The 27,986-nt window shown below is 39.8% G+C and overlaps 2 protein-coding genes and 1 non-coding gene across 4 annotated transcripts in view; 1 reads left to right on the forward strand and 2 right to left on the reverse strand.

The window, feature by feature from the left end:
- usp24 (ubiquitin specific peptidase 24) overlaps positions 1 to 958 on the reverse strand; it is a 54,915-nt gene extending 53,957 nt beyond the window's left edge. For both annotated transcript variants that reach the window (XM_058379219.1, XM_058379218.1), the window contains exon 1: positions 537 to 958. In XM_058379219.1, the coding sequence (XP_058235202.1) occupies positions 537 to 821 (285 nt within the window). In that variant the 5' untranslated portion in view covers positions 822 to 958. The remainder of the gene's footprint in view (positions 1 to 536) is intronic.
- An 825-nt stretch (positions 959 to 1,783) lies between these two features.
- bloc1s2 (biogenesis of lysosomal organelles complex-1, subunit 2) lies at positions 1,784 to 6,933 on the forward strand. Its single transcript, XM_058379248.1, has 5 exons — positions 1,784 to 1,983; positions 2,394 to 2,510; positions 4,591 to 4,710; positions 5,567 to 5,671; positions 6,383 to 6,933. Exons 1-5 carry the CDS (start codon positions 1,824 to 1,826, stop codon positions 6,412 to 6,414), a joined length of 534 nt encoding a protein of 177 aa, XP_058235231.1. The 5' UTR covers positions 1,784 to 1,823; the 3' UTR covers positions 6,415 to 6,933.
- A 5,630-nt stretch (positions 6,934 to 12,563) lies between these two features.
- Positions 12,564 to 12,724, reverse strand: LOC131346336 (U1 spliceosomal RNA). Its single transcript, XR_009203603.1, has one exon. It is a non-coding gene; the product is annotated as a U1 spliceosomal RNA (small nuclear RNA).
- Between the last annotated feature and the right edge of the window lie 15,262 nt (positions 12,725 to 27,986).

Raw genomic sequence — 27,986 nt, forward strand, 5'->3', positions numbered from 1 at the left:
CCGGACCGGAAGACAGAATTCTACACTGTTTTATTCACAACTACATGATACACATGATCTGAAACAATGGCTTAAACTATTGTTTTTAAAATCACTTCTACATTAAACGCCCACATTATTTGTACAAGGAAAGAAAATTTTTTTTGAATATTGCACCTTTAACTATTAGCGTGTAGTATTAAAGAGCCCCCTCCCTCCCTCCCTCCACTAGAAAAGCTTACTATTTAATATTAATTCATGTTAAATACCTTTATTATTTAATACCCCAGGCTCTAACACGTGCTAGAGTTTTTTTTTTATCTCATAACGAAAAACATTACGACCGCTATCTAATTCCTTCCCCGCACGCGGCCATGCAACTCCCCCAGTGTGTTAGCCAGTTAGCGCGAACATCTCTGCACTTTTCCCTCCAGCTTTTGACAGCAGGGCTGAACAGCCTCGGTAAGTGCTCGCTAGCTTCCCAGCGGCTAACTAACTGAACAATTCCCTCCGTGGGAATGACAGGCGCTGCGCACACCACCAGCTTTCGGTCTTACCTCGCTTTCTACAACATCGTGGTAAGCGGGAGGAGGGTCGAAGCCGCCGCCGCTGCTGCCGGTCCTCCCGGTGGTGTCGCGGTCTCCGCTGGGCCCCGAGCCCGGGCTGGGGCCGCTCTCCATCGGCTCATAGCCAAAGCCGAGTCCGGGGCTCTCGTTGGTCAGGAAAGCCACGGCCTCGTTGATGTCGTTCTTGGCCAGACGCAGGGCTTTCCGAATGGCGACGGGATCCGGAAAGCCCATGCACAAGAGCGTCGTCATGTGCTGCTCTTCCTCGGTCTCCATGACTCAGCTGTCTCGACTCTACAGGCTTCAGTTAAGGAGGCGAACAGCGGCGCAGGCTTGTGGCTGTGCACGCCGCCATGTTTACAGTCCGCGCTGCCCTGTCACGGCCGACTCGCATCGTCACGGGTGGAGAGAGTGAGGAACTGCCGGAGATGGGCTGTGTCCCAATCCGCACACTAGAGCACTACGTACTCGATGTCAAAATAATAACACCGCCGCTGGATTTCTCGTCAAACAAAGTGAACTCCTACCTGCTTTTAGGCACTTATTAAGAGGTCACCATGAATGCTATACATGTGCACTATTTCGTTTATTCAAATCCATGCTCCTTAGATGTTGTGCGTCAAATAACAAAATGTTTATATATAGTTTATTAATTCTTATATATATATATATCCATATTTTAGAAACCTTTAATAAGAATAAAAATTTCCACCAGATGTATTTAGTTGCGTGCTCCAAATATTTATCAGATATTTTAAGACATTTTAAGAAAATCACTGGTGGACAAAAATAAATACAGATATTTTGTGAAATGTCACTGTCGTGTATAAATAATACATTTTGTTGTTTAGGGAGCAAAGGTCCCTATTGGATGACTTTTATTTTGAAAATACGAGCTTTAGAGGGTTACCAAAAAGGGTTCGTCTCTAAGAGCCGTATCCGAGGCACAAATAAATGTGCACTTTAATCCATCGTGAAACTTAAAGAATTAAGAGTTAAATAAATCAAAGTTGGACTAGTCCTAAATTACATTAAAATTGTATGTGAACCATAGATGGAATGGTGCAGACAAGCATACAGCATTCGATAATAAATCAATAAAACAAAAAAAATATATATATATATATATTTAACATTTTTGTCCATGTTAGTCAGAATTACACAATATACAGCAATTTCTTTTGTTTTTTTAGTGTTTATATCTAGTGAATAGGGTGTGGTTGTGAACCCATGAGAGTCACGTGGCCCGCCGTGTCATGTGACAGGGAGGAAGTGAAAATGGCGGCGACGGGACAGGAGGCAGCTGCTATGGACAGTATTTCTCGAGTGCCTCCATCAGTGCTTCAGCTGAGGAACGACGCCGATACGGGAGAACATCCTGGGCACGAAGAGGCGAGTGGAAATGTAGCGCCTGCGCCGAAAAGATCCACCAACAACAGTGAGTTAATGAACGTACCAGACATGTTCGCTCACTAGCAGCAAGATACCTGTCTCCATTATACTCTGATGTGCATCATAATATACTGAGGCAGAGTCACATTTACCTTCCTCTGAGTGGTATCTGTGCACTACACTGAATAGGACACAGTGGCTTCTGAGCCCTATCTAGTGCACTACCCATTTTTTAATCCCATTTTTGAATTCAGCCTGAGTCAAGGAGTTGTTTTTGGATGTTTATGCCTCATGCATTAGATGCATTCATCCACTCCTATTTTCCAAACAATATTCAGGAAAGCTCGTGCATATAATTGAATGCAACTTCATTTAGAAACTTAACATGCACAGATGCATGACATTAAATCGTGTCTTTTGGTGATTGAATTCCTGTTGTTGTTGTTTTTTTGGCAGATGATGGTGGAGTGGAAACAGCTGAAGAGGCTACAGAGCCGGCTGAGCCTGACATCAACGAGCTCTGCAAAGATATGTTTGAAAAGATGGCAGTTTTTCTACAAGGAGAACTGACAGGTGAACACAAACAATCTGCATAAGCGTTTTTCCACCAGACCGCACAACGAGGCACTTAAATCGTACGTGATTCCTCCATTTTGTCGTTTTCCCCACTGCTGTTTCGGTTAATCTCCTTACTTAGAGAATATGTGATGAATGGGACTCATAAGCAATGGAGAAAACCGAAATTAATTCAAACAGCAGAAACGTTAACACAAAGAAAAGATGAGAAAGGACTGGAAAAGAGATACAGTTATAACAGATATACACCGATCAGGCATAACATTATGACCACCTGCCTAATATTGTGTTGGTCCCCCTTTCATGCACTGTGTATTCTGACACCTTTCTATCAGAACCAGCATTAACTTCTTCAGCAATTTGAGCAACAGTAGCTCATCTGTTGAAATGGATCACACGGGCCAGCCTTTGCTCCCTACGGGCATCAGTGAGCCTTGACCACCCATGACCATGTCGCCGGTTCACCACTGTTCCTTCCTTGGACCACTTTTGATAGATACTGACCACTGCAGACCGGGAACACCCCACAAGAGCTGCAGTTTTGGAGATGCTCTGATCCAGTGGTCTAGCCATCACAATTTGGCCCTTTATCAAACTCGCTCAAATCCTTACGCTTGGCCATTTTTCTTCTTCTAACACATCAACTTTGAGGACAAAATGTTCACTTGCTGCCTAATATATCCCACCCACTAACAGGTGCCATGATGAGTTATTCACATCATCTCTCACTGATTGTAATGTTATGCCTGATCTATCTATCTATCTATCTATCTATCTATCTATCTATCTATCTATCTATCTATCTATCTATCTATCTATCTATCTATCATCTTAACAAGAACCTTTAAACGATTTGTGTGGCTTTGGATAATAATGAATATCTATTTCACATGAAATGAAATTGATTACTCAAACAGAAACATGTCAGAATCAGCCTGTGGACATCTCTGGCTAGAGTCTCCACCAGATGACTTCTTTTTAGAGATTTAGCTCTTCTGTGAAGGATTTTCCACTAGATGTTGGATTGTGTCTGTGGGGATTTGTGATTAGTGAGATCAGACCCTGATGAAGAAAGAGTGAGGAGGTCTGGGATGTAGTCGGTGTTCCAGTTCATTCCGAAGGTGTTCAGTGGTGTTGAGTCGGAGTCAGGGCTCAGTGCAGGACACTCCACTCCAACATTATCACACAATCTCTTCATCATGGTACTCTGTGCTTTATGTACAGGGGCATCATCATGCTGGAACATGTTTGAGCTCCTTAGTTCCAGTGAAGGGAAATTCCTATAGCATACAGAGCCATTCTGTACAATTGTGTGGCCACAGTTTTGGGGAAGGAAAAAAAAGAGACATGGGTGTGAGAGTCAGTCCACAAACCTTTGTTCAAACAGTGCAAAACTTGCTTGTATTATACCATCTGATATTATTTTCAGCTTTGATTTTTGGACTTGCTTCTCAACCGTAGGCATGTAAACAAACCTGGCATGTCTTGATCAATAGAAAATCAATAAGACAAGTAACAAAGTGAGATATATCTTAAATGTGTGTCAGAGTAAATCAGGTTGCACATTAACAGTGTTGATGTATTCATTGAAAGAGACTTCGAAGCACGTCGCTCTAGATAAGGCCGTCTGCCAAATGCTGTAAATGTAAATACCATGCTGTAAATCACTGTCTGGAGGAAAGGCACTATTATTGACTGAGCATGCACACACACACTGTCTAATACTCACTGTCTTGATTTAACAATTTTTCATTTCTTGTAGTATGAAGCTTAGATTACATCGTTGTGTAAAATAAAGGATTGTGACCAGAATAATATTTATATAAACCTGCAATTAGAATTAAATTGTTCTAGAAAATAAAAGCAAGACCTTCTGACCAATCAGGTTTAAGAATAAACAGTAGTGTTGAAAAAGATGATGTTAGACATATACTAATAGGGTAAAAAAAAAAAAAAGTGTGAGCTTCACAGCATGGTTTGACAATTGTATAATATTCTCATTGTATACTACACAGTTTCTCTGTGTGTGGATGATGATGATAATGATGATTATTATTATTATTATTATTTTTATTAGCCACTTGTGAAGACTATAAACTTCTGGAGAACATGAACAAGCTCACCAGCCTGAAGTACATGGAGATGAAGGACATTTCCATCAACATCAGCCGTAACTTGCAAGACCTCAACCAGAAGTGTGAGTTCTCCCGCACATGATACATTTTTTCCCCCTTAACCAGTCCCTCCAGGATTTAGCAATTAACACAATCAAGTTATGTCACAGTATTCAAAGGCGCTTGTGTTTTTCGTTTTATTTTTTCCAAACCCGCAGCAGATTTATTTGCATATCTGGGCCGAGACGTATCGTGTGACATCGTCACAACATGATTCAGCCAAATCTCTCTTTAATTCACTTTAGTGTAATTGGAACATGAGTACAGCTCTCATAGACAGTAATTATATACACTGATCAGGCATAACATTATGACCACCTGCCTAATATTATGTTTGCTGCCAAAACAGCCCTGACCTGTCGAGGCATGGACTCCACTAGATCCCTGAAGGTGTGCTGTGGTATCTGGCACTAAGATGTTAGCAGCAGATCCTACTTACAGGACTTAATGGATACTTTTGATAGATACTGACCACTGCACACCGGGAACACCCCACAAGAGCTACAGTTTTGGAGATGCTCTGATCCAGTCGTCTAGCCATCACAGTTTGGCCCTTGTCAAACTCGCTCAAATCCTTCCGCTTCTGCTTCTAACACATCAACTGTGAAGAAATAATGTTCATTTGCTGCCTAATATATCCCGCCCACTAACAGGTGCCATCAGTCTTATTCATTTCACCTGTCAGTGGTCATAATGTTATACCTGATCAGTGTATGTGTCTTCACTGGTACGAGTTTAACAGAAGAACCCTGTGTTTGAAATTTCAGCAACAATTACAAAATAAATACACAGAGATCCTGAAGGGTCTGATTGATTAAACCACATTTTACAACACTGTTTTTATTGTGTGTGTGTGTGTGTGTGTGTGTGTGTGTGTAGATGCGAGCTTGCAGCCATACCTAGACCAGATAAACCAGATTGAGGAACAGGTCACAGCTCTGGAGCAGGCTGCGTATAAACTGGACACGTACTCCAAAAAACTGGGTGAGTTCAACCTAATTATATTTAAATACAAATATTTTGCATTATATGTTAGGAGATAAAGGGTCTATACCACTAGGTGGGGCAGTGAGAGCAGATTTGCCCTCTGGTTACACCTGGCTGAGCCGAGCACGTGAACACTTTGTGATCCGATCGCTCGAGGTTGTCGCATTTATAGTGAGAGCAACTAATCGATTCGCAGACTAATCACTCTGTTCCTCTGCGAGGTCTTATGCCTAAAACAACAGAAACCGAAGCTTTTCCTAGCGTCTTTCATCGTCTCATCTGCCATTCATCTAGAAGTTTGTTAGAAGACCACATGGTGCACAAAGCATACTTTTAAAATAGTATTTCTGCCTCAAAGAAACATAGAGAGGAAAGCTGTCATAATAAACATGCAACGTGACAATCTTCCTCTGGAGGAAATGATGCCTGCAAATCTGAACTGGAGCGGACGCTTGGGACGCCTTGATAAAGCCAGATGTGAACATCTGTCTGCTTGTGCTCACTCGTGACAGTTACTTCCAGGTGTGAACAGGTCCTCAGACAGCACATGGACTGGTTCCTTTACCTGATCAAACAGTAAAATGAGTTTGAGATGACATTGTGATGTGCTTTCATCCTGCAAAATGTTTTTCTGACTTGGCTTCAAAGAGGTTTCTAGTTCCGGTGAAGCCGATTTCAATACACTTGTCTTTTTGTTTTTCTTTCCAGAGGCCAAGTTTAAGAAACTGGAGAAGCGCTGAGCCGTGTGTGTGTGGAAAGATGGAGGCCCAGTTAACGCTTCGGTTCAGATCGGCCCTGCTTGCTTCAGGAGGCTCCCTGGGATCCTGCTGTGCTGCTGCTTCTAGTATTAGTTGGTTTCCAATAAGATCCAGAAACACATCGAAGCGATTCTGTTGTTTGTTTCTTTTGATGCACACAATTTTATGATTAGGTCCTGATTTTGCTTGTGGAAAAGACTCCAAGAAGCTTGTGCACTGGTCCACAGAGGCATGGACGTTTAGCGTTTCATGTGAGTCTGTGTATCCCTGTCCAGTAATCTTGCAGTGTGTTACACTGTGTTAGGGTCACGTGTGTGTGTGCAAGAACCTGACTGACCTGTGTGATTACAAATAAAAGCACGATAATAGACTGTAGTAGGTTAAAAAAACAACCTAAAAATGTCCTTAGTGTCTGATTTTCTATTTAATATTGTACAAAGGTCCCTAATTTCTGTAAAGTGCTACTACGGATGAGTGTAATTGCAAACATTTCTGTATAATGTTTTGTCTTTTTTAAAAATATAAACATTCTATCTAAAATTTGTAGTGTATTATTTTATTATAATATAATATAATATAATATAATATATTATATTATATTAATGTTCTTTCTTCTCTGGTTATAGTGTGTGATTGATAGACTGAGTAACTAAAAATAAAAATGTAAAAATAAAATATTCAGAAATAACACATGTGGGCAGATTAGTCCATCACAGATTCTCAGTGCTAGTTGTTTCACTCTTAATATTAATCAGGTGTCCATTCTAACTGAGCAGAAGCTACACCCGAGTCTAGAGAGCCAAGATTTGTTGTGTTCAGGTTCAGCCTTGTATTTCCTAGTCATGTCACTCCACAGGGGTGATTAATGACTTGAATGAAAGACACTCAGGGCTTTATGAATTTTACAGCATTATAGTCTGAGAAATTCATTGCTTATATTCAATTTCCAAAATGCCCCAAGTACTTGTTCATAAGCATCTAAAATATGAAGGTGTTCTCTTCAACCAAGTTGTATATAGTCTCCTGGTGGTCCAGTGGCAGGATCCCATGATCTCATTGCCATGACTTGGGTTTGATTCACGGGCAGGGAGCCAACTCAGCTACTGGAGAGTTAATTCAGCGCCGGTCCCAAGAGCTGAGTCAGGAAGGGCATCCGGCGTAAAACCCTGTGCCAAATCAAAAAATGCGGACCAAATGATCCGCTGTGGCGACCCCAAACAGGGAGAAGCCCAAAGAACAACAACATCAACCAAGTTCTGTATCATTTGTTTACACTGATTGTCAACATCCGAATATTCAATTTCCATTCTGCAGACATACTGGAACACCAGTGTCCTGGTAAAATGGTTAAACAGGTGGAATCAGTTGTGGCTCCTGACTAAAATCCTGTACATATACCGTCTCTTTACTAATAAAATGATATAATACAGGAGGGATGTTTAGGATGTCCCACTAATCCACCAGGTGGCATACAAAGACCACACAGCTTTCTTTATCACTCTCAACCTTTCACCTTGTTCTGTCTGGCTGCTGTTCTCCACATTACATTTCACAGCCATGTATGGTGAGGTGCTCATCCACCACGGAGATTAAAGATCTTTTCATCTGCTTGACAAAACCTTCAGGTAAAACCAGCTCCGAACGCCTGAGGCATGTTGAGAAGACGGTCACTAAATGATGCAATGATAATTGCTTTATTTTAATAAAGATATTCTCTGTTAAATATATTATGATGAATGGTTTTGAAGCATTTACTCAGTTACCAATGCAGTTAAAAGTTTTGCAAGTCTGCATTTGTTCTTATTGAATTTTATCCACAAACCATTTATTTATTTATTTATTTATTTATTTATTAATATATATATATCCTATTGCAGCAAATGAGTCCCGAGCAAATTTCGTCCTTTCAACATCCTGTAGTTCATTTACTTGATTACGCTTTATTAAGGTTAATAAAGTCTTATCCTTAACATTAAATGATGACAAATAAGTGCCAGATCTCTGTTTCTTGTAAGCAGTAGGGTCAATAGGAATCAGGAAGTGACCAACACAAGAGCTAAAACAGAAAATACTGACCGTGGGGAAGGATATAAAAGGATTGTTTAGTGTTTAGGGATAACATTCATAGCAACAGTCAATCATTCGTTCATTCATTCAGAGCCTTTTCCCGGAAACACGAGATAGGAATACACCATGAATGGGATGCCAGATCACCATTAAATCCATCCATCTATCCATCCTTTACCTATCCATCCTGAAGTTATCAACTGTTGGAGAATCTGTATGTATGAATTAAAATCTAAAGTCAGCTTCATGGCCTTTAAGTGCAAACTGCATAACATTGTCATCATTGAGGCTTTCAACTCGCTGTCATGCTTGATCACGTCGAACCCACAAACCCAATTACCTATTGGACTGATGAAACGTTGTGCATATTGTTCTACTGTTAAACCCTCGCAGCATGAAACCTCCAGTCTGACCTAGGAAGTATTGTTTATAAAGCAGTGACTGGAACAATACAGGACACAATAGATTGTTATGGACTATTTAGGGTAAAGTTTATCTAACAGCATGTGTTTACACCTATTTCTGCTCTCGGATATGCCCCAGGTGCTTGTTAAGCATAAGCATAGTTCATAGTTTGTGATTAGTACATGCCTTAACTCATCATTAATTCAAATATTAGTGCATGATTACAGACAACCCCTCTGCATATGAATTCCATCCATTTTCTGTAGCGCTCCTACACAGAGTCATAAGGAACCTGGAGCCTCTCTCAGGGGACTCGGAATACAAGGCAGAGGACAGCCCTGGATGGTGTAACCAGTGTTTTGTGTGTGTGTGTGTGTGTAGTCCTCTGCTAATCACTGTTAGACACGACTAATCACAGTCCCCAGTGAAAAGGTAATTACAGGCGACCGGTTCTGAGCACTCCTACTGCCCTCATGGCATTTATTAAAGCCAGTTAAGTACCATGAACTACCATGAACTGTGCTTTCCTCATCATAACATGCATTGTAAGGTCTCTGGCATCACTCAGCCTTCATAAACTCACACACATCTGAGTAGCAGTAAGTCATTTTTAGTGATGCGGAGCCTTTCGGTACCTGTTTTCCATCCAGGCATTAACAGTGAGGGAAACTGAAAAGAGGTGCATTCCATTCAACACACACACACACACACAAAATGACATGCATTTTCATTGCTGAGTACTATTAACAAGTAAAAGAACATTCTAGCATTTAAAGACAAAACAAAAACTTAATCTTCATTATCTGTAGCACATGGGCTGATTACCACAGACAAGAATTTTCATCCATCCGTTTTCTTTTCTGCTTTTCCTTTTCTGGTCATCCTATCCCAGAGGACTCGGGGCACAAGGTGGTTGAGCCAATCCATCTCAGTGCACAATCACACACACAATTTAGAGATGCCAATCAGCCTACAAGGCATGTCTTTGGACCAAGGGAGGAAACCAGTGTACCTGGAGTAAACCCCTGAAGCACAGGGAGAACATGCAAACTTGGCATGCACACGAGGCAGAGGTGGGAATCGAACCCCCAACCCCCAGAGATGCAGATGTAAATTCTTACTAAGTTTTTCGCCATGTATTTTTTTGTTTAAAGAAGAAAAGTAAACTCACCTCACTTTATAATAACTGCCTCAATATCTTGAAAAATGTAACATTCACATTTTAATAGGTGGCCAGAACCCAAAGAACCCTGAAGAAACCCATATAGACCTGGGTAGAACATCCAAAACTCTCCACAAACAGATCCAAGCTTAATATCAAATGTAAGCAAAAAATTCAACATATGAAACCATACTGCTTTTTCTTATAGGGATCCCTGATGTGCTGTGCATGCTCTTCTGTATAAATGAGATTTGGTTTCGTCTCAGAAAGCCTCAGAAAGCTATGGCTTGCACAGTTGATGAAGGGCTTTTGTCTGAAACACTCTTGATTCTCTGGAAACTTTGTCTACTACACTAAATTTTTACTACATTAACTTTTATTACTGAAGCATGCTCCAGTTACCTGCTGCCAGAGAAACTTATTACTACACCACAAATTCCTCATCGTATAACACGACAGTAGGGGGCAAAAACCTATATATAAATATACAGGGTACTGATGGCTCAAAAGGCATCACTTGCACATTGAAAGGAAGTAAATATGCAGTGGATGGAAACAGGCTCTCTGTCTTGCAACCTAAGTGATGAGACACGATCAAGATTCTCTTGACTGGTTTGACTGGAATTTAAGATCCCCCCTGCATCAAATCTAAACTTTGACACTATTGGCTCATATGTTGTAAGGCCGGGTGTTGGGGCAGTTCTTCCATTTACGTGCAAAGATCAGAATCATGTGACAGGCCTGAGCGCTCCATAACACCAACACACCAATAAGAAGTGAATGCTGGAGATGTCACATGCAGCATTTACTCTGAAATACTCTAGTGAGAGCCGCTGAGAGGCTATGAAACCTCAGAGTTGGGCAAGCAGCCATCTCCCTTGTACACAGTGACTGCTAAGTGGTCCCGATTTAATTTCTTGTGACTCTCTCAATCTCGGCCTCTTTCTCACTCTGTGTCTCTTGAGAACGTTTTTCCCAGTACTAACTCCACAGCCGATTTGCTGCGTTTGGTAAGAAGTCCCATTACAGTGAAGTTTTTTGAATTGTGCAAGAAATTTACCACAATTGCGGACTTTATGTAGTGAAGAGAATGAACTGTGTGACCACACTAGACTCATGGAGACTCATAGAAACACCAGGCATTGTTCAGCCCACACATAGGTCTATAGGTATTTCCAAACCCAGCCCACACTCCCGCCTCATATATAATGGACTGAACATTCTCTTGAAATCAATCAAACCCGGAACAAGAACCTGATGAGAAAAACGGCTACCGTGTGTGTGCATGCGTGGTTGAATTAACACTGTGTGTATGTGTGTGTGTGTGTGCGTAGATGTTGGAAAGGACATGCAGTTTGTGTCCTCCTCCAATGCACTTCTGTCCTCCAATGATTTCTCCAGTCCTGGCTTCCTCTTAAGTTTTCTCTATGACCCAAGGCACAGTTCCTGTCCTAATAACAAACACAAACTAAGCTAAGCCACACCCACATGTCATCATCACAACAAGTCAGTCCAACAAATAAAAGACCAGGAGTAGCAGTAAGGCTACATGTGCACTGTTGTAGGTTGCATACAGATGAGAGGAGGTAATGAACCCATGTGTTCTCAACCCAGGGGACGGAAGAGCATAGCTCTGAAACGAGTGTTTATGTCTGTGGTGAGAGGAATTACAGGAGAATTCCTTGGTTTCTTCTGGGAGCGCTTGACCCTGCTTGACCCCTAGAGACCAACAGTGTTGGGATAAATAAACATACATAAATCTGACTCCCTCTGGGGAGACGGTGGCCGTGTGTGTGTTTGTATATGCGTGTATGAATTTGTTCACTTATGAACATTGCGAGTAACAAAAGCAGAAAATGAACATAGGTGTGTGTTTGTGCGTGTTAAGCAGGGACAGATACCAGAGCATAGTATATGAGATGTCCTCAGTTCACAAATGAACAGCATGATTATTGTGGAAAGACTTATAAACATTAGCCATGTGTTTGTCAGAGGCATTAATTTGCTTGCATCAACTTCCTGCGTTTTTCTCATTAGATGCTTTATACAAAAATATTGCTATGTCAAAAACCAGACATTCTGCATTTTTTTTCTTGAAAGGTTCGAGAGCTTCAAAGGTCATGACCCACATGCATTATTAGAGTTTCTTTTTCCAATCTTCAGCTTGCGTTTCTGCTCACCATGTTTTTTTATTTATTTACTGTGGACTTTCAGGCAGTTCAAATCAACTTCTCTGACCTTATTTCTGCCCACAGAAATATTTCACTATTTTGTATAAACTCCAGAGTCTGTTGTGTGTGAAGATCCCAGAAGGTTTTCTTTCTATTCTTTTCCCATACTGATGTTTGATATGAACATTAACTGAAGCTTTTTCCCTTCATTTGCATAATTCTATTCTCTTCATTGCACTGCTGCCACATGACTAGATGACTGGATAATGGCATAAATAAGATAAGATAAACCTTTATTTGTCCCACATTTTTGTCCAAAAATGAGAAAGGGGAAATCGCGAACACAGTCCTCCACTATCAGAAATTATGCAGTCGAGATTCCCGGATTTTGGGGAATTCGCAAAGGTCAGCACAGCCCGAGTGCAATGGCTGAGCCTCGCTTTGGGCAAACCACCTCCTTGATCATGGTATTGCTCCTGCCAGCGATCAGAGGTACTAATAAAGTGTAGCCTATGAGTGTAGGCTAAAGCAGCTACCATATCAAAGACATTTATTTATGTTTTGGACTAGATGATTATTTAACTAGTTCCATTTAGACACGTTAGCTACAGTTAACTACAGTAGCCTGGGAGTAGCTGGGACCCTCAGTTCTATGATATTATATCCCTGTTGAACTGGCTATTAGACAACATATAGCAAACAGATGAGTTTCCTGGGCTGCACAGAATCTCTCCTTCAAACCTGAACCCTGAAGGCTGGATTATCAGAGAAGATGATCGGATGTTGAGGACTTCCAGTGCTTTTCACTCTAACCAAAAGCAGCTGACCTGCACTTTGAAATCACCTCCAGGAACTTCTGAAAGCTTAAATCTGGGACTGGTGATCCACACACACACACAAATAAGTTGCTGAGGCAGTGAGGCACTGCTATAGCCACCTCATTAAATGCTGTTCTTATTTTTTTTTTGTTTTGGTCACTGGCCTGTGAGTGAACGAAGCGGCCCAAATGGTCTTTACCGTAATCTACTCAGTATAGCAATTAGCTGAGAGTGCTTCACAAAGCAAGATACTGGATTACTCATCTGTTTATTATGCTTTGCTCAACTTTTTTCCCCTCTTTTCTTCCTCTCTCCTATCCTCCCTTTCTCTGGTTCATCCAGGCTCCAGTGCTTTATGAAGGCTTCCAACAAGCAGATTTTTTTCCCGTAACGGAGGTCTAAACATTATTTTCCTCACACACTCCACACACACGGACACCCAAGATCACGATTGAAACAGTGACTCTGGGGCTGTGAGGCAGCAGTGCTGCTGAGTTACGGCATTTCCTTGCCAAACTAGTACTGAGAGGAATTGGGAAACAACATTATGTTTTGGAACATGATGTACTGAAGTACAAGAAGTACTGTATACAAAACATAATAGTGTATTATGTGTGTTTTCTAGACTACTACAGTATAACACACAGAGCTGCACGTATATTGCAGCATGATCTAATTTGACACCAGCCTTCCATATATTCATATGAACCACTTATTTATATAAACAAGTTCAGAAATACCAGAGTTCTTCAGTCGCTGAATTTCTACCAGTAATGGTGTTTGACATTGCCATCTAAAAAATAATTCCAAACAGTCCCAAGATATTTTGTATATACTGGAAGACCTTAGTGGTTAGCACTTTTTCTTTGCACCTCCAGGGATGGGGTTTTGATTCTTGCCTCTGCCCTGTGTGCATGGATTTTGTCCCCATGCTTTAGGAAGTTGCAGGTCCTCTGGAAACTCCGTTTCCTTTCCAACTCCTAAAACATGTGAATTCAGCTGACAGGCATTTTCAAATTGTCCATAGTGTGTTAGTGTGTGAGTATGCGTGTGATTGTGCCATGTGACGGATTCTCACTGTGTCCAGGATGTCCACTGCTTCATACCCTGAGTCGGCTCCAGGCTGCCCCTTGACCTTGCATATATATATATATATATATATATATATATATATATATATATATATATATATATATATATATATGACCTTAGAACGTGCTACACTTTATTGCCCATAATACATTAATTAATTCATGGTGATGATGGATCTGGAGCTGATCCCCTGTCTGTCTGACGCGGGAACACACCCTGGATGAGATGTTGGTCTATCACCGGGTGCAACACATTCATTTGCACCAAGCGGGGCAATGTAGTTAAGCCGATCCACCTACCAGTACATTTTTGGAAGGTGGGAGGTAAAAGTACACCAGAGATGAAGCGGTCGATGGGAGAACATGCACAGAAACACCTCAGACAGTACCCTGAGCACAGTATCAAACCAGGACTGTGGAGATGGCAATAGTATCCAGGGTACCAACAGTATCTATAGTACCAGCAGTACTCATAGATGGCAACCCACCATAGTACATACTGTATTTTCACTCTCCTGCCACATAACCTGCATTAGGTAATAAGTACATGTGGACATGTGTCTGCCCATTTGGGCTACTACAATTTTCCATGTGTTCATTCTCTACACCCCTTGTCTTACTGGGTTGCATGCAACCTGGAGCCTATCCCAGGAGGCTCAGGGCACAAGGCAGGGTACACCGTGGACAGGATGCCAGTTTATCGCAGAGCACAATTGCACACAAACACACACTCACGCACCCATTCACACGCTATGGAGAATTTAGAGACGCCAATGCAAGTCTTTGGACTGGGGAGGAAACCAGGGAGGAAACCCCAGAGGCATGGGGAGAACATGTAAACTCATGGCAAAGACAGGATTTGACCCCCAACCCTAAAAGTATGTAGTAAACGTGCTGTGCGTGTGTGTGACTTACGTCCAGTGAAAGCCTTCAGCATGTGGATGATATAATCAGGACCAATCTGTGACGTATTATATAGAAGCCATTGCTGCTGAAGAACAGCTGGCGTCTCTGCTATTCACAGTTTTCCACTCCAACTGTGGAACTCCAGAGCTCACTGTGTGACACGAGGGGAGTGTGTGGTGCTGAATTAGCACTAACGGGTGTATGCTCTGTATGCCTGTAAATCTCTTTAAACAATGGCTGGCCTGACAGAGGTGTCTGAGAGAGAGAAAGACCAGTAACTCCCAGTAAACCGAAACCTTCTCCGTTTCTCTCTTGCTTTCCTCACCTCCGGCCTGAGCTTCTTTTACGATGGCTATAAATCAGGGCTTCAGAGTGAGGCTGAGACAGGCGTCTGATCCAGCCATTGAGACAACAGCAGTGTTCCCACCGTCTCTTCCATAGAGTCCCTGACTTTCTTTATGTAGATGAGGTCTGAACAGTGATAATGATGGGCAGTACACCGAGCATCTGCCTAGATAGAGAGAGAGAGAGAGAGAGAGAGAAAGGGGGGCAGATGAGTGGCTGAGAAGATTGGATTGGAATGCCTTGTCTTTCGTAAGACCATCGTGTACGAGGTATTCGTCCGTTGACCCAAACGATCACCACTAACATGGAATCATTTTCACATCCCTCAATGTGTCTGTCCAAGCTTTCCCTTTGTAGTTGCTTTGCCCAAGGTGCACAAAATTACATCATATAAAAAACAAGAAGGGAAAAAAAACCCCAGCAAATCACTCGCACATGGTACGGGCCTCTTATATACCAAGTTTGTCCAAGGGTCATGATGTCATCAAAGCGCCATCTTTTGTTAACCATGCAATTAAACAACTGTCATGGGACTAATAGACATGATGGAGTGATTGGTCAGCTAGCCATAACACTATAACAAAGCAGAGAGCAGAGTGTAGCTTGAGAGTTGCTGCTTTTAGTCACAATGCTTCAGCTCCATAAAGAATATTATCCATAAACTGTTATACTATTTTATTGTTAAGTTGTGGTTCAGCCAGTGTTGTAGGTTCCCACCAGCAGCAGGGACAACGAAGCATATCATTATCATGGGAGGAGTTGATTTTGGAAGGATACACATAGGAAGTGTGTTTAGGAAACTATTGCTATGTAGTATGTTATTCACCACACACACACACACACACACACACACACACACACACACACAAACTCCCACTGTCTGTTTTATTTATTTGAATTTTTTTAAAACACTGGACAGTCTCATAGCAGCTTTACAGAAATATAAACATTCAGCATAAACATTATTAAATTTAAAATCTAATATGGCTTAAAAGCTTAATCTTTTCAGAATATCCAGGTATAGATATGTTATACTGTCTTATCAGCTCAACAACTTAATAACTTAATAATCTAGACCAAATTTTCCATTCTTTCCACTCAGTGTTGAAAAAGTGATCAGAACGGTGCTTGTGGTGCAATTTGTGTCTTTGTGTTTGGAAAGACAGAGGATCTAAATCTAAAGACTTTTATTGTGAAGGTGCAAAAGAGCAACAAAACAGGAGGTACAAACCAAGCCAGCAAAACATACAGACTATAAAGCACGGCTATGGACGTCACAGCAACTAACAACACACGACATAAACCGAAGCATGACCGTGAGACTCAGAAACCACCGAGCAGGTGTGAGTGACAAGTTCATGTGACATGCAGGGGCTAATGGGAAACACAGTCAAGCGTCGATTCAGCATAACCATGACCAGTGACATTCACAAATGTGTATGTAAAGATAAAACGTTTTAAATAATGTGTCCTTAAAAACAATGTGCATTTTTCAGATAAAGAGTGTGACAGTGATAAACCTACAGCACTTAGAAAAACGTTTAAGGTTAAAGTTTGTCACGGCAAATTTTGATGCTGGCTTGACGAAGCAAGTAACGTCTGATGCTTTTGGAGGTGGGTGGACAGATAGGGGGGCAATACTTTTGGAGGTGAGTGGACAGACATTGCCAATGCTTCTGTAAGTGGGTGGACAGATAGGGTGCCAATGCTTCTGGAGGTGAGTGGACAGATAGGGTGCCAATGCTTCTGGAGGTGAGTGGACAGATAGGGTGCCAATGCTTCTGGAGGTGAGTGGACAGATAGGGTGCCAATGCTTCTGGAGGTGAGTGGACAGATAGGGTGCCAATGCTTCTGGAGGTGAGTGGACAGATAGGGTGCCAATGCTTCTGGAGGTGAGTGGACAGATAGGGTGCCAATGCTTCTGGAGGTGAATGGACTGATAGAGTGGCAATACTTTTGGAGGCTAGTGGATATATCACCAGAATACACATTTCCCACTTCTCCTCATTGTGCTGGACGTTTTGATATGTCACATGTGTAAGATTCTGTCAGTGCAAGTGTATGGGAAATTTTGGGATTTTTGATCGTCCGCTACCGGAAAACCGAAAGTCAGATAGGTTCCAAAATTTACAGCTTCATTTGGCCCAATAGCCTGAAGGGGCAGAGTTTGGTGTAATTAGCTTGAAAGCCTGCCGAGTTATAAAGTTTTGAATATAATTCTATGGGGGGAAAAAAAGCCACTTTGAGCTTCTGTACCGGGAATACCATAATTCCGATCGCTTTGAAAAGTAATAGCATAAAACTTCAGGATTAACAACTTGGCTGAGTTTGGTGCATGTAGCTCGAAAGCTCTAGGAGGAGTAGCAAATAATAAAAAAAATAATAAAAAAATATATGAATAAATAAATAAATAATTAATAATAATAATAACACCAACACCACCACCACCAGCAATAATAATAATAATAAGCTTATAAAGCAAAACAAAATAGTCGCTCTTTCAAACCAACATAATTATAACTATATATATTTAGATCTTTTTAATTTTGAGTCACGTGTGAATCCATTTCCCACCACATCCTTTTCCATGAGTCATCCTGAACACATTCAAACCCATATGAAACATCTGAAATACTCCTGGATGACACATTTCCTGCTGCTTGTGGAAAGATGACATTTTTTTTATTAATTGCATTAATTATTAATATATTTAAACCATTGGAATGTCCTTAATTTCTTTATCTGATAAAAAAACCCCTGATACTTTCAACCTTCTTACATATTTAACAGCAAACTGCAGTCATTTTCAAGAAAGGAAACCTGACTAGAAATGAGATACTGTTGGGTAACACATTTTCGGAAAGGTTAAATGTAATTACTGAAAGTGGTTTTATGAGATTTTCGGTTGACAAATGATTAAAAAACAAGTTTAATGGTAGAGCACTCGTGGAATCTCTTGGAAATGGATTTGTTAGAGTAAAGAAATTGGCCCACTAACATTAGTCAGTACTCCCAGATGCCAGACACACACACACACACACACATACACACACATACACATACACACACAAACATATAGAGTTCATGAGTCAAGTGATGACTGGTAAAAACCAAACACTGGTCAAATTTAATTCAATCACAAGAAATAAAAATAACAACATTGATATTCTTTTCATATTCACCGAAAGGACCACACCATTAGCTCAGCATTTACCCTACACTCTTTAAACCCACTCTACATGCTAGTAACCTGTAGCTCATTAGCTTCCAGTGGCCCCTGACTCCACATTTCCACCACCGGCTTGTTTTTAAACCAAAAGACACAAACAAACTGGTGATTTAAAGGCGCACTGATTAAATATACCATCACTGCCATATGCTAAGCATGACAAGGACTAGTAATGAGAGTGAGCTAATCCGATACATAGCTAGTAATCGGCAACTTTAAGGATTTGAAGAGTTATCCATAACCACATGCATCACGCGGAGATCAAAGTCCAAATCGAGTGAGGCTGAAGAGCACCAAGTCAACTCCTGCATGTGTTTATAATGTGAAAAGTGTTCCTGCTGGATGCTACATTTGCAGCATGTGAGGCTGTTAGGCAATGCACAACAAATGGATGTAATTTGGAGGTTTCAAAGGCTTTGTTAGACTTTCAAGTTCAGGAATAAATGAACATAATTGCATTAAAGATTGTACTGTGCCTGCGAGTTCGGGGGAACATGTGGGTCTCGGCGGTGATAGTGCACAGTGCCGGACGGACGGATAAAGAAGAGGCATATGGGGGAAAGATGGGCTAGGGAGTTTCTGGATAAGCAAAGCGTGCTTCGCTCTGACTCACACCGACACACGAACACACACACTCACGCATACAGCTCAACCCAACCAAACTAAACCAGAGCACATGTAGCAGCATTACCCTACACTGTAACTACTTCTGCATTATCCATATCCATTATTAGGTTAATAATTCAAAATATAATGTGGAATTAATAAATTGTCCAGAAACCGAAAAAATATTTCAGTTGCATTCATGGCTTGAATAATTATTTTTTAAATTAATTTATTTTTAAATTTTTTTAAATTATTATTTAAGTAAACAAATAAGCTTAGAGTATGATTTTATGCAAATTTTCTGATATTTTGTCGACTGAATTTTCTACATTCAAATCTCCATAGCAGCTAATGGGTTTGAATAAATGAATGAATAAATAAATAAATAAATAAATAACGTTTTGAATCTTATATAACAGCAATCTCAAATTCAGGTTCAAATTCATTCAAATTTTATTTTGGTACAAATCAGATATTTGTTCTCAAAACACAAAACCACTGAAAATGCAAATGGTGTCAAGCAATATCAACCACTATGAACAATGCAGTAGTCTCGAAGGAGTAAATTCACTACATTCTCTCTCGGTGACTTGTAAACAGAATCATTTTGTGGCCAACAGCAATTCATCACAAACAGACAGTCACACGAGTGCCAGTAAACTGCGGCTCAACGCTGTCAAAAGAGAAATTTTATAGCAGAGAAGAGACACAATCTGTCACACACTAAACAGGAAGTGTGACAGGGAGGGAAATGTAGAACACAGCCAGTGTTAGAGGAAAAAGTGTCTTCCGGGGTCATTTTCCAAGTCCATATGCATGAGAAAAACACAGCAAGAGTCTTATTATTATTATTTTCCCATCCCTCCCTTGGGAATTTTATTCTAATTTTTATAAGAGAGAATTCCCAGGATGAATTCCCAGTGGTTCCAGTGTGCACTTCTGCATCCTTCCAGCCAAAAAGTAGGAGCTCTGGTTCTCGGACCCTAGCATTAAAAACACGTGATGTCTTTACAGTTTGTAGTTCTGGGTCTGTTTATAATCTCTGCACCACACAACACACAGTAAAGTTTGACATCTTCAAAAAAAAAAGTATATTACTTCCATAACTCAATTTGTTTCATATCAATCTGGATTTAATGAGAACCGATCCTTTTTACTCATAGCAGACATGGAAGATAGCAGTCATTAAACCTACTGTGCAGAAAAAGGCAAATGGCATAAAATCTCTAAGGAGACCCAAACATTACATTACTATGGGTGTAACCCTAACTCATGTTTTTTAGTTCCCAATAGTTTTAAAACAAAAGGTAATCCTAAGAAAGACAAAATATTTTGGGACACTTTCGGTTCATAAAAACATACATAACTTTGTTATATGTAATTGGTAGCTAATGATTGTCTAACATTATTTAGTTAAGCGGATGTTTTAATTTTACATTTATAAACCAGTTACAATGATTTCTCTGGGTTATGCATGTTTACAGTGCATTATATGTAGGTAAACAATATATATGGCCAAAGGTTTGTGGACACCTAGCAATCTTCCCCAAACTGCTGCCACAAAGTCAGATGCACACAATTGTATAATACGACTCTGTCTGCTGTAGAATTACAATTTCCCTTCACTGGAACAAAGAGGCTTAAACAGTGTTCCAGCATGACGATGCCTCTGTGCACAAAACAAGCTCCATGATGATGACATAATGTGTTAAATGTGTAGTGGAAGAACTGGAGAGTCCTGCACTCTGAGACTCTGACTCAACATCACCGAACACCTTATGGATTAATTAATTAATTGTTGAACAAGCACATACTGTACGGGTGCGATGTTCAGGTGTCCTGATATTAATGACCTATTTAGAATTTTAAGCATTGTAGAGTTTACCCTTTTTAGTTAAACAGCATTTCAAGTAACATTCTACTTCCAGTGGCTTCGTTTTTTTTTTCTTTATTGTGTTATAGATTTAATATAAAACAGATGAAATATTTTTTTTGGACAATTAACATAAACATAATAGCCCAGGAGGACAAAGTGAAAATAAGATGTTCTATTGGGGTTTATAACTGGGATTTGGCTGGGCCACTGAAAGACATTCAGATAATTTTCCCAGAGCCACTCAAGAATAATTTTGTTTATATACTTCGGGTTGCGCACTCTAAAGCCGGGTTTCATTAAGGATCTTTCTGTATTTGGCAGCATTTGTGCTTTCCTCAATTTTTACCAGTCTCCCTGTTCCTACCAGTGAGACGCTCCCCTAGAACAGGATGCTGCCACCACCATGCTTCATCATAGGAATGATATTAGCCAGTTGATGAGCGGTACCTGAATTTTAGCACACAAAGACCATGATTTTTGTTTCATTTTTGTCTTATTAGATTAGCCAATGGTATCAGATGTGGTAGCTTAGTGGTTAAAGTGTTGTACTACTGATCAGAAGGTTGTGAGTTTGAATCCCAAGTCCACCAATCTGCTGCTACTGGGGCCTTTAACCCTCAATTGCTCAGTGGAATAAAATGAGTTAAAATGCAAGTCTCTCTGGATAATGGCATAAGCTAAATGCCAGAGGCGTAGATGTTGTGAAGTGGTATCTTAGTGGTTAAGGTGTTGGAAGGTTATTATACTAATTGGAAATTTGTGAATTCAAACCCCAGGACCATCAAGCTGCCCCTGAGTAAGGCCCTTAATCCTCAATTGCTCAGTTATATAAAATGAGATAAAAATGTAAGTCACTCTTGATAAGGGCATCTGCCAAATGCTGTAAAGGTAGATAATCTTCTTCCTCATGCTCTTAAAGTAATAATCTCATGCTTGATGATGCACATACTACTTCTATGCAGTTACTAAAAGACAGTGTGTATTGCAGTGTGTATAGATCCTGATAGATGTAGATATAAATTAGATGCAAATGAACTGTGTGGATGAACTCTGGACATAGTGTTTTGCAATGATGACAACTAGGTTTATGACATACGTAGCCGTGTTGTTGTTGGAACTAGAGAGGGCAAAGCGTAGCCAGTAAACACAATTTGGAGGTGGATCAGATTGTAACAGGCCCTTGCTATCGGGTTTGTTTTGACAGGCTGTGGTCTGATGCTTAGACCTTCCAGGTTGTGTTTTATCTGTGTGTGTGTGTGTGTTTTGGAGAGGGTGGGAAATGGGAATCGTGCCCCAGCTTTACCACAATACTGGAACTGAGCCTCTTGATGTGAGCTGAAAAGTACGCAGAGACATTCTGGAAGCAATATACAAAATCAAAATACATGTAAATAGATTCATTTTGGGTTTGAGAATTTTATTTTGTTCAAAGGTTACTGAGTTTCCATCAAGGCCAAAAACAGAACAGCCATCACTATGTCCATTTCACTACTAACAAGCATGACCTCAGTCTTTTCAGAATCGTTTGTTCCCTTTTAATCCCTTTCGTTCATTGTAAAAGCGAACAACAAGGTAAACACACACACACACACACACACACAGCTGTCTCTCATCCTGTCACAGGTCTGATAGAGTTCTTGCAGAGAGGAGTAGCTTATTTCAGCCTCACACAGATCAGGATCAGAGCGTTTCTCCCTCTCGCTGTCCACTGAAGCCTAGAGCATGCACACAAGCGGGAGATATTTATAGGATTATAATATTAATATTATATTACAGTTGTGTAATACCATGGGGCTTCGTTGCATTGGTCCTTACTGAAATGCACACTCAGTCTTCGCAGTCCAGTGGGGAGAATTCCTGCAGCATATTCGGATTAGTTGGGCCAAGGTGCATAGAGTTACACAATGGCCACAACATTTTACAGCCAAAGCCAAAGACCACACATTACTGAATAAAATATACTGTAATGCAATACTCTAGTGGAGAGCAGGCTCACTTAACTAATCAACAAGACTAATCGAACTGCTTTTGTATAAGCATTATGCATGTATAACTTTACTACATAAAGAAACCTTAAGCAATATCACGCCATTAACGATTAGGCCATTATATAAGTCTATAGTATTATGTTATGATTTTCAATCATTATGCCATGACAACATGTGCTAGTTAGATCTTTTCGCATATGCACTAAAAATACTTTTATATTAAATTGTAATTGTACTTTGTTAATACACAATATTATTTGAATGTTTTTATACTTAAGTGTATTTAGAGTATCAAAATATAAATCTTCTAAATAACAAAAAATACTTCTTATATTTAGATCCTAAAATCCTGACTGTCTTTTCTTAAATATAGTCAAAGAGTTTATGCTGTAGAGCAGTGTTGTGTTGTGGCCCAGTGTGTTTTATTTCATATATCTAATTAGATGCATCAATGTAGAAACAATTATGAAGAACTGAGACAGTTCATCATCTGCTTTGACTTCATTTTTTTAGTAAGAAGAAAAGATAAATTTTTTCGTTTTTAATAATCAAGAGCACTTAAGTGAAAGTCAGTTTGTAAAGTTACAGATTTTGAGTAGATTTTTGGCTGGATTTGACTGAGAAACATTTAAGCGACATTATTGTGGGTCAAAGTGGCCAAAGTGGGTCCAAACTGGAAGGGTTTTTTTTATTTTATTTTTCCTTTTTTTTTTATACGCTTGGGAATATTTTGAAATCCTTGGGAATATTTTGAAATCCTTGGGAATATTTTGAAACCTTTGGGAATATTTTGAAACCCTTGCCTGTTCCTGCCTGCGACATTTTCGAATAAATTTAGTTCGCTTCCCAAAATGTAAATAAACTAGTTGCATAATTTAAACCACAGTGCCCTTGAGCTGCAGAAACTAATGATGGAGGAATGGAGTGAATGAATGCTGTAAATGCTAATAAATAAATGCTGTAAATCACTATAAAAGCATAATTCACATCCATGTTATTGAACATGGCCTTTCTTTGTCCAGAAAGTCACATTTGACCAGTCACCTGCATAAAAGTAAAAACCTCCCACTCCCTCTGATCTCGGGCCAGATGAACAGGTCAAGTCTCTTTCATATGCTCTGTGAACCTTTCAGAGCTTTCAGCTTTTTAAAAATAAATAAATAAGTAAATAAATAAATAGATAAATAGATAGATAAATAAATAAATAAAGGAGTAGCTAATTTTTGTTTCTGTATTTGTTTTCAGAACAAAGCATTTGTTCAGTTACATCCCTAATTTACCTTTAGCTAAAGCTGAAAACACAAAACAAACAAAAACCCAGAATATTCAAAAACTAATAGAGAAAATGCTATATGTATATGGTTATATATCATATTTCTATAATATAATATCGACATTATGGAGGACATCTCGTAAACCTTAAAGCTGGAAGGTTAACACTCAAGGTCGTAAAAAGTCCTGACAGTTCCACTTGAAGCCTGTCTGCTTTCTCCTCATCACTTTTCTGGTGACAACACAAGGGGTCTGACCTTGGCCAGGAGTTTTCTACCCTCTCTGCCTATCGATTTCAGTCCAACGTGAAGCTGTACTGAGGTCACATTACAGAGAGCCTGGGGGACGGGGAAGCATCGTTGTTATCACATATTACCACTTAAATCAAAATTTCATCCAGATGTTCCTATTACCAGTGAACTATTGACCAAGCTCTTTTTCTTGTCAGCCATTCAGTTGGTCATGCAGGGTAATGGAGCAGAATTAGATCTTTAAATAAATACACCAATGAAGAAAGAAACAAACAATCAAGTTGACATACACTTTCATATCACATCATGCTGAGTGTGTGTTTGCTTAAAATCAAAGCCATATAAACTTTATTTTGGACCAAACCATTACTAAGGAATATCTAATACTTTTATCTGCCACAGATCCAGGTTTAATACTGAACACAGTCCCTCATCCAAGTCTCTGTAAATGTAAAGTGACAAATCCAAATTGTTCATGTGTGTATGTTGATTGCCATCCCAGTATTCACAGTATCGGCTCCAGATTTGCTTTGCCTGGTATCTGCAGATAGTGTTGATTGAATTAATTTATTTAATGTATCTATATGGATAGTAATTGATTTAGACATTAATGCATATAATGGAATTGGTCTTCCAATAAGCCTGACATGAGACAAATCCATTCTCAGAGTTCAGACAGAGAACGGCAAAGGTCTAAAATCTGAGTTCAATATAAATGTACTTGTTCCTGAAAGGCTCTAGAATGTCCCCAAACATACAGTATCATAAAGACAAAGTCTGGGACAAGGTTCTTGAAAAGTATCAGTGTTTTCTTATAAAAAAAAAAAAAATCCCAAATCCCAAAGAGCACCATTAAACTTCCTAGAAATGCAAGAACAATTATTGGACAACAACAATTCTGACTAGAGGGAGCCTGTGCAGCAACTAAGAGAACAAGAGGCCAAGGTACCTCTGAAGGATTTAGAGATACTCACAGCTCAAATGGGAACACATACTCAGCTGGACTTTATGGAAGATTGATGAGAAGATTTAAATAAAATTCACACCCCATTGGAAGTATCCCATTTGGCATATTCTAGTCAAGGTCATGATATCGTCTCAACCAAAAGATGACACCATTTTTGAACATGACATGAACAGCAAACTGTGCTTAAAACTCAACAGTTGCTCATCAACCGGAGAAGACCGTCTACACCGAACAGAAAGCATGATGATTGCTGCACCAAGCTATGGAATACTCTTTATCAGCAAAAAAGAAATGCAAAAGCAAGTCACAGTTGAGGGCAGGATGGATACAACCAAATACTTAGCAATTCTAGAAGACAGCATATTCCAGTCTATAAGAAAGGCTTCCCAAGAAAAGGGCTTACTTTAGAGAAAAGGAGTTACTTTAGAGAAAAGGGCTTACTTTAGAGAAAAGGAGTTACTTTAGAGAAAAGGGCTTACTTTAGAGAAAAGGAGTTACTTTAGAGAAAAGGAGTTACTTTAGAGAAAAGGGCTTACTTTAGAACTGTGACAAAGGGCTTAAGCAAACTGATCATGAGAAAATTCCAAGAAAACAGCACAAATCGCTAGCAAAACGAATTCTTATGCAGCTATCAAATCCGTGCTTTTTGTTTAACCTTTGTGTTCATTATTAAATGGTAAATATTCCTTTTCCCAGGATAGGCTCCGGATCCACTGTGAGCCAGACCAGGATAAAGTACTATCTTTAAAAAATAACCTCCTTTTTTTCTCTTTTGTCTCCTAAAAAAAGTCTTGCCTTATTTTTACTGAGCAGTAATTCTATCAGGCTTTACAACGAACGAAAAAAAAAAAAAAAGAGTCACTGAGCACTTTATTAGGAACACCTGTACACCTACTCATTCATGCCGCTGCTGCTAGGGAGGGGTAAATGTGCTGGAATGGCGTTACAATAACATTATCTATAAAGTACAAAGCATCTAAAAACAAAGTAATTTATCTGCTGAGCCTTTTTGCTTTGCACTTCTGAGCAAAGCTTATTAATGTCTACGGGATTAAAACAATATTATTTTACTGAGAGATCAAACCGGAGGAGACAGCTAGCGAGTCCAAGGGTAGATGAAACTCTGAGAAAACAGAACAGGCTGTCCTAGATACATGTGTTTGTGTTGGTGTCTGACTTTCATTTGCTTCTCTTTGTTTAATACCCTCAGGCACTGTAACTCACTAACTGGGGAGCATGAGGCAAAATTTAATAATCTAAAAAAAAAAAGTGCATCTTTCTCTAATCCTTTTGGTGCTTTGACGTCAATGATTAAAGATCAGAACAAGTGAAATAAAACGGTAAGGGATAGGGTTAAACAGAGCTACAAAGGAGGACAGAAGAGTAGGCATGAATCCAAGGGTTTTTAGGGAGGCACGGGGAGATGGAGGTCACAGTGGAAAGCAGCAGATATGAGATGGAGTGAGAGATGAGTGAAAAATCACCAAAGATGAGTAAAATCAAAGTGATTAATTAAAGTGTGAGGAGATGGACTGAGCTTCCTATGAGACAGCGTAGTACTCCAGAGAGAGAGAGAGAGAGAGAGAGAGAAAACAGCATCTCAACACAATGGCATGTTGTGTAAACATTACACAATACCACACAGCACACTACCTAGTTCAGGCCTCTGAGACTACATTAAGGACAGCTACATTTTCAGTACAACTGATAGGTGATTCCGAACAATGTGAACGTGCCAGTAGTTATAATGCACAAGCATGCCATTGTTCATTTCGCTGTCCAAAGCACATGGTGTTCATAGAAGAGAAAAACAAAACAAACCAATGTTTTTCGAAAACCACTGTGGGTCTTGCAACACGAGAGATTTTACCCATGCAGGCTGAATTTAATGCTTTTTACTGTCATCAGTCACGTCTCAGCTGTATCACCAGCTTTAAAGCAAATTACCATACCACAGTGTTGACAGAAAATCAATATATTTCACTACAAAAACATATACCTCTTTCCTTATATATAGATTTTTAACATATTATGTTTTATGCAAATGTTTAATGTGACATTTGATATTTATTTGGATGCCTTTTAACCTGGGCTAAATACCCGTTTGCACTCACAATGTCATTTCAAACCCAACATACCCAAAATCTGGTGTTGGAAAATACAGAATACACATATACACTGCAATTATATCTACAGTGTATAACACACTTAAGAATTATTACCCTTAATATTATACACCCTGGCGGCATGGTGGCTTAGTGGTTAGCATGTTTGCCTCACACCTCCAGCATCCTGGCTCACTGTGTGTGTGGAGTTTGCATGTTCTCCCCGTGCTTGGTGGGTTTCCTCCGGGTGCTCTGGTTTTCTCCCACAGTCCAAAGACATGCTACTACACTGATT

Source organism: Hemibagrus wyckioides, linkage group LG25 (genome assembly GCF_019097595.1).
Source record: "Hemibagrus wyckioides isolate EC202008001 linkage group LG25, SWU_Hwy_1.0, whole genome shotgun sequence".
Lineage (NCBI taxonomy): Eukaryota > Metazoa > Chordata > Actinopteri > Siluriformes > Bagridae > Hemibagrus > Hemibagrus wyckioides.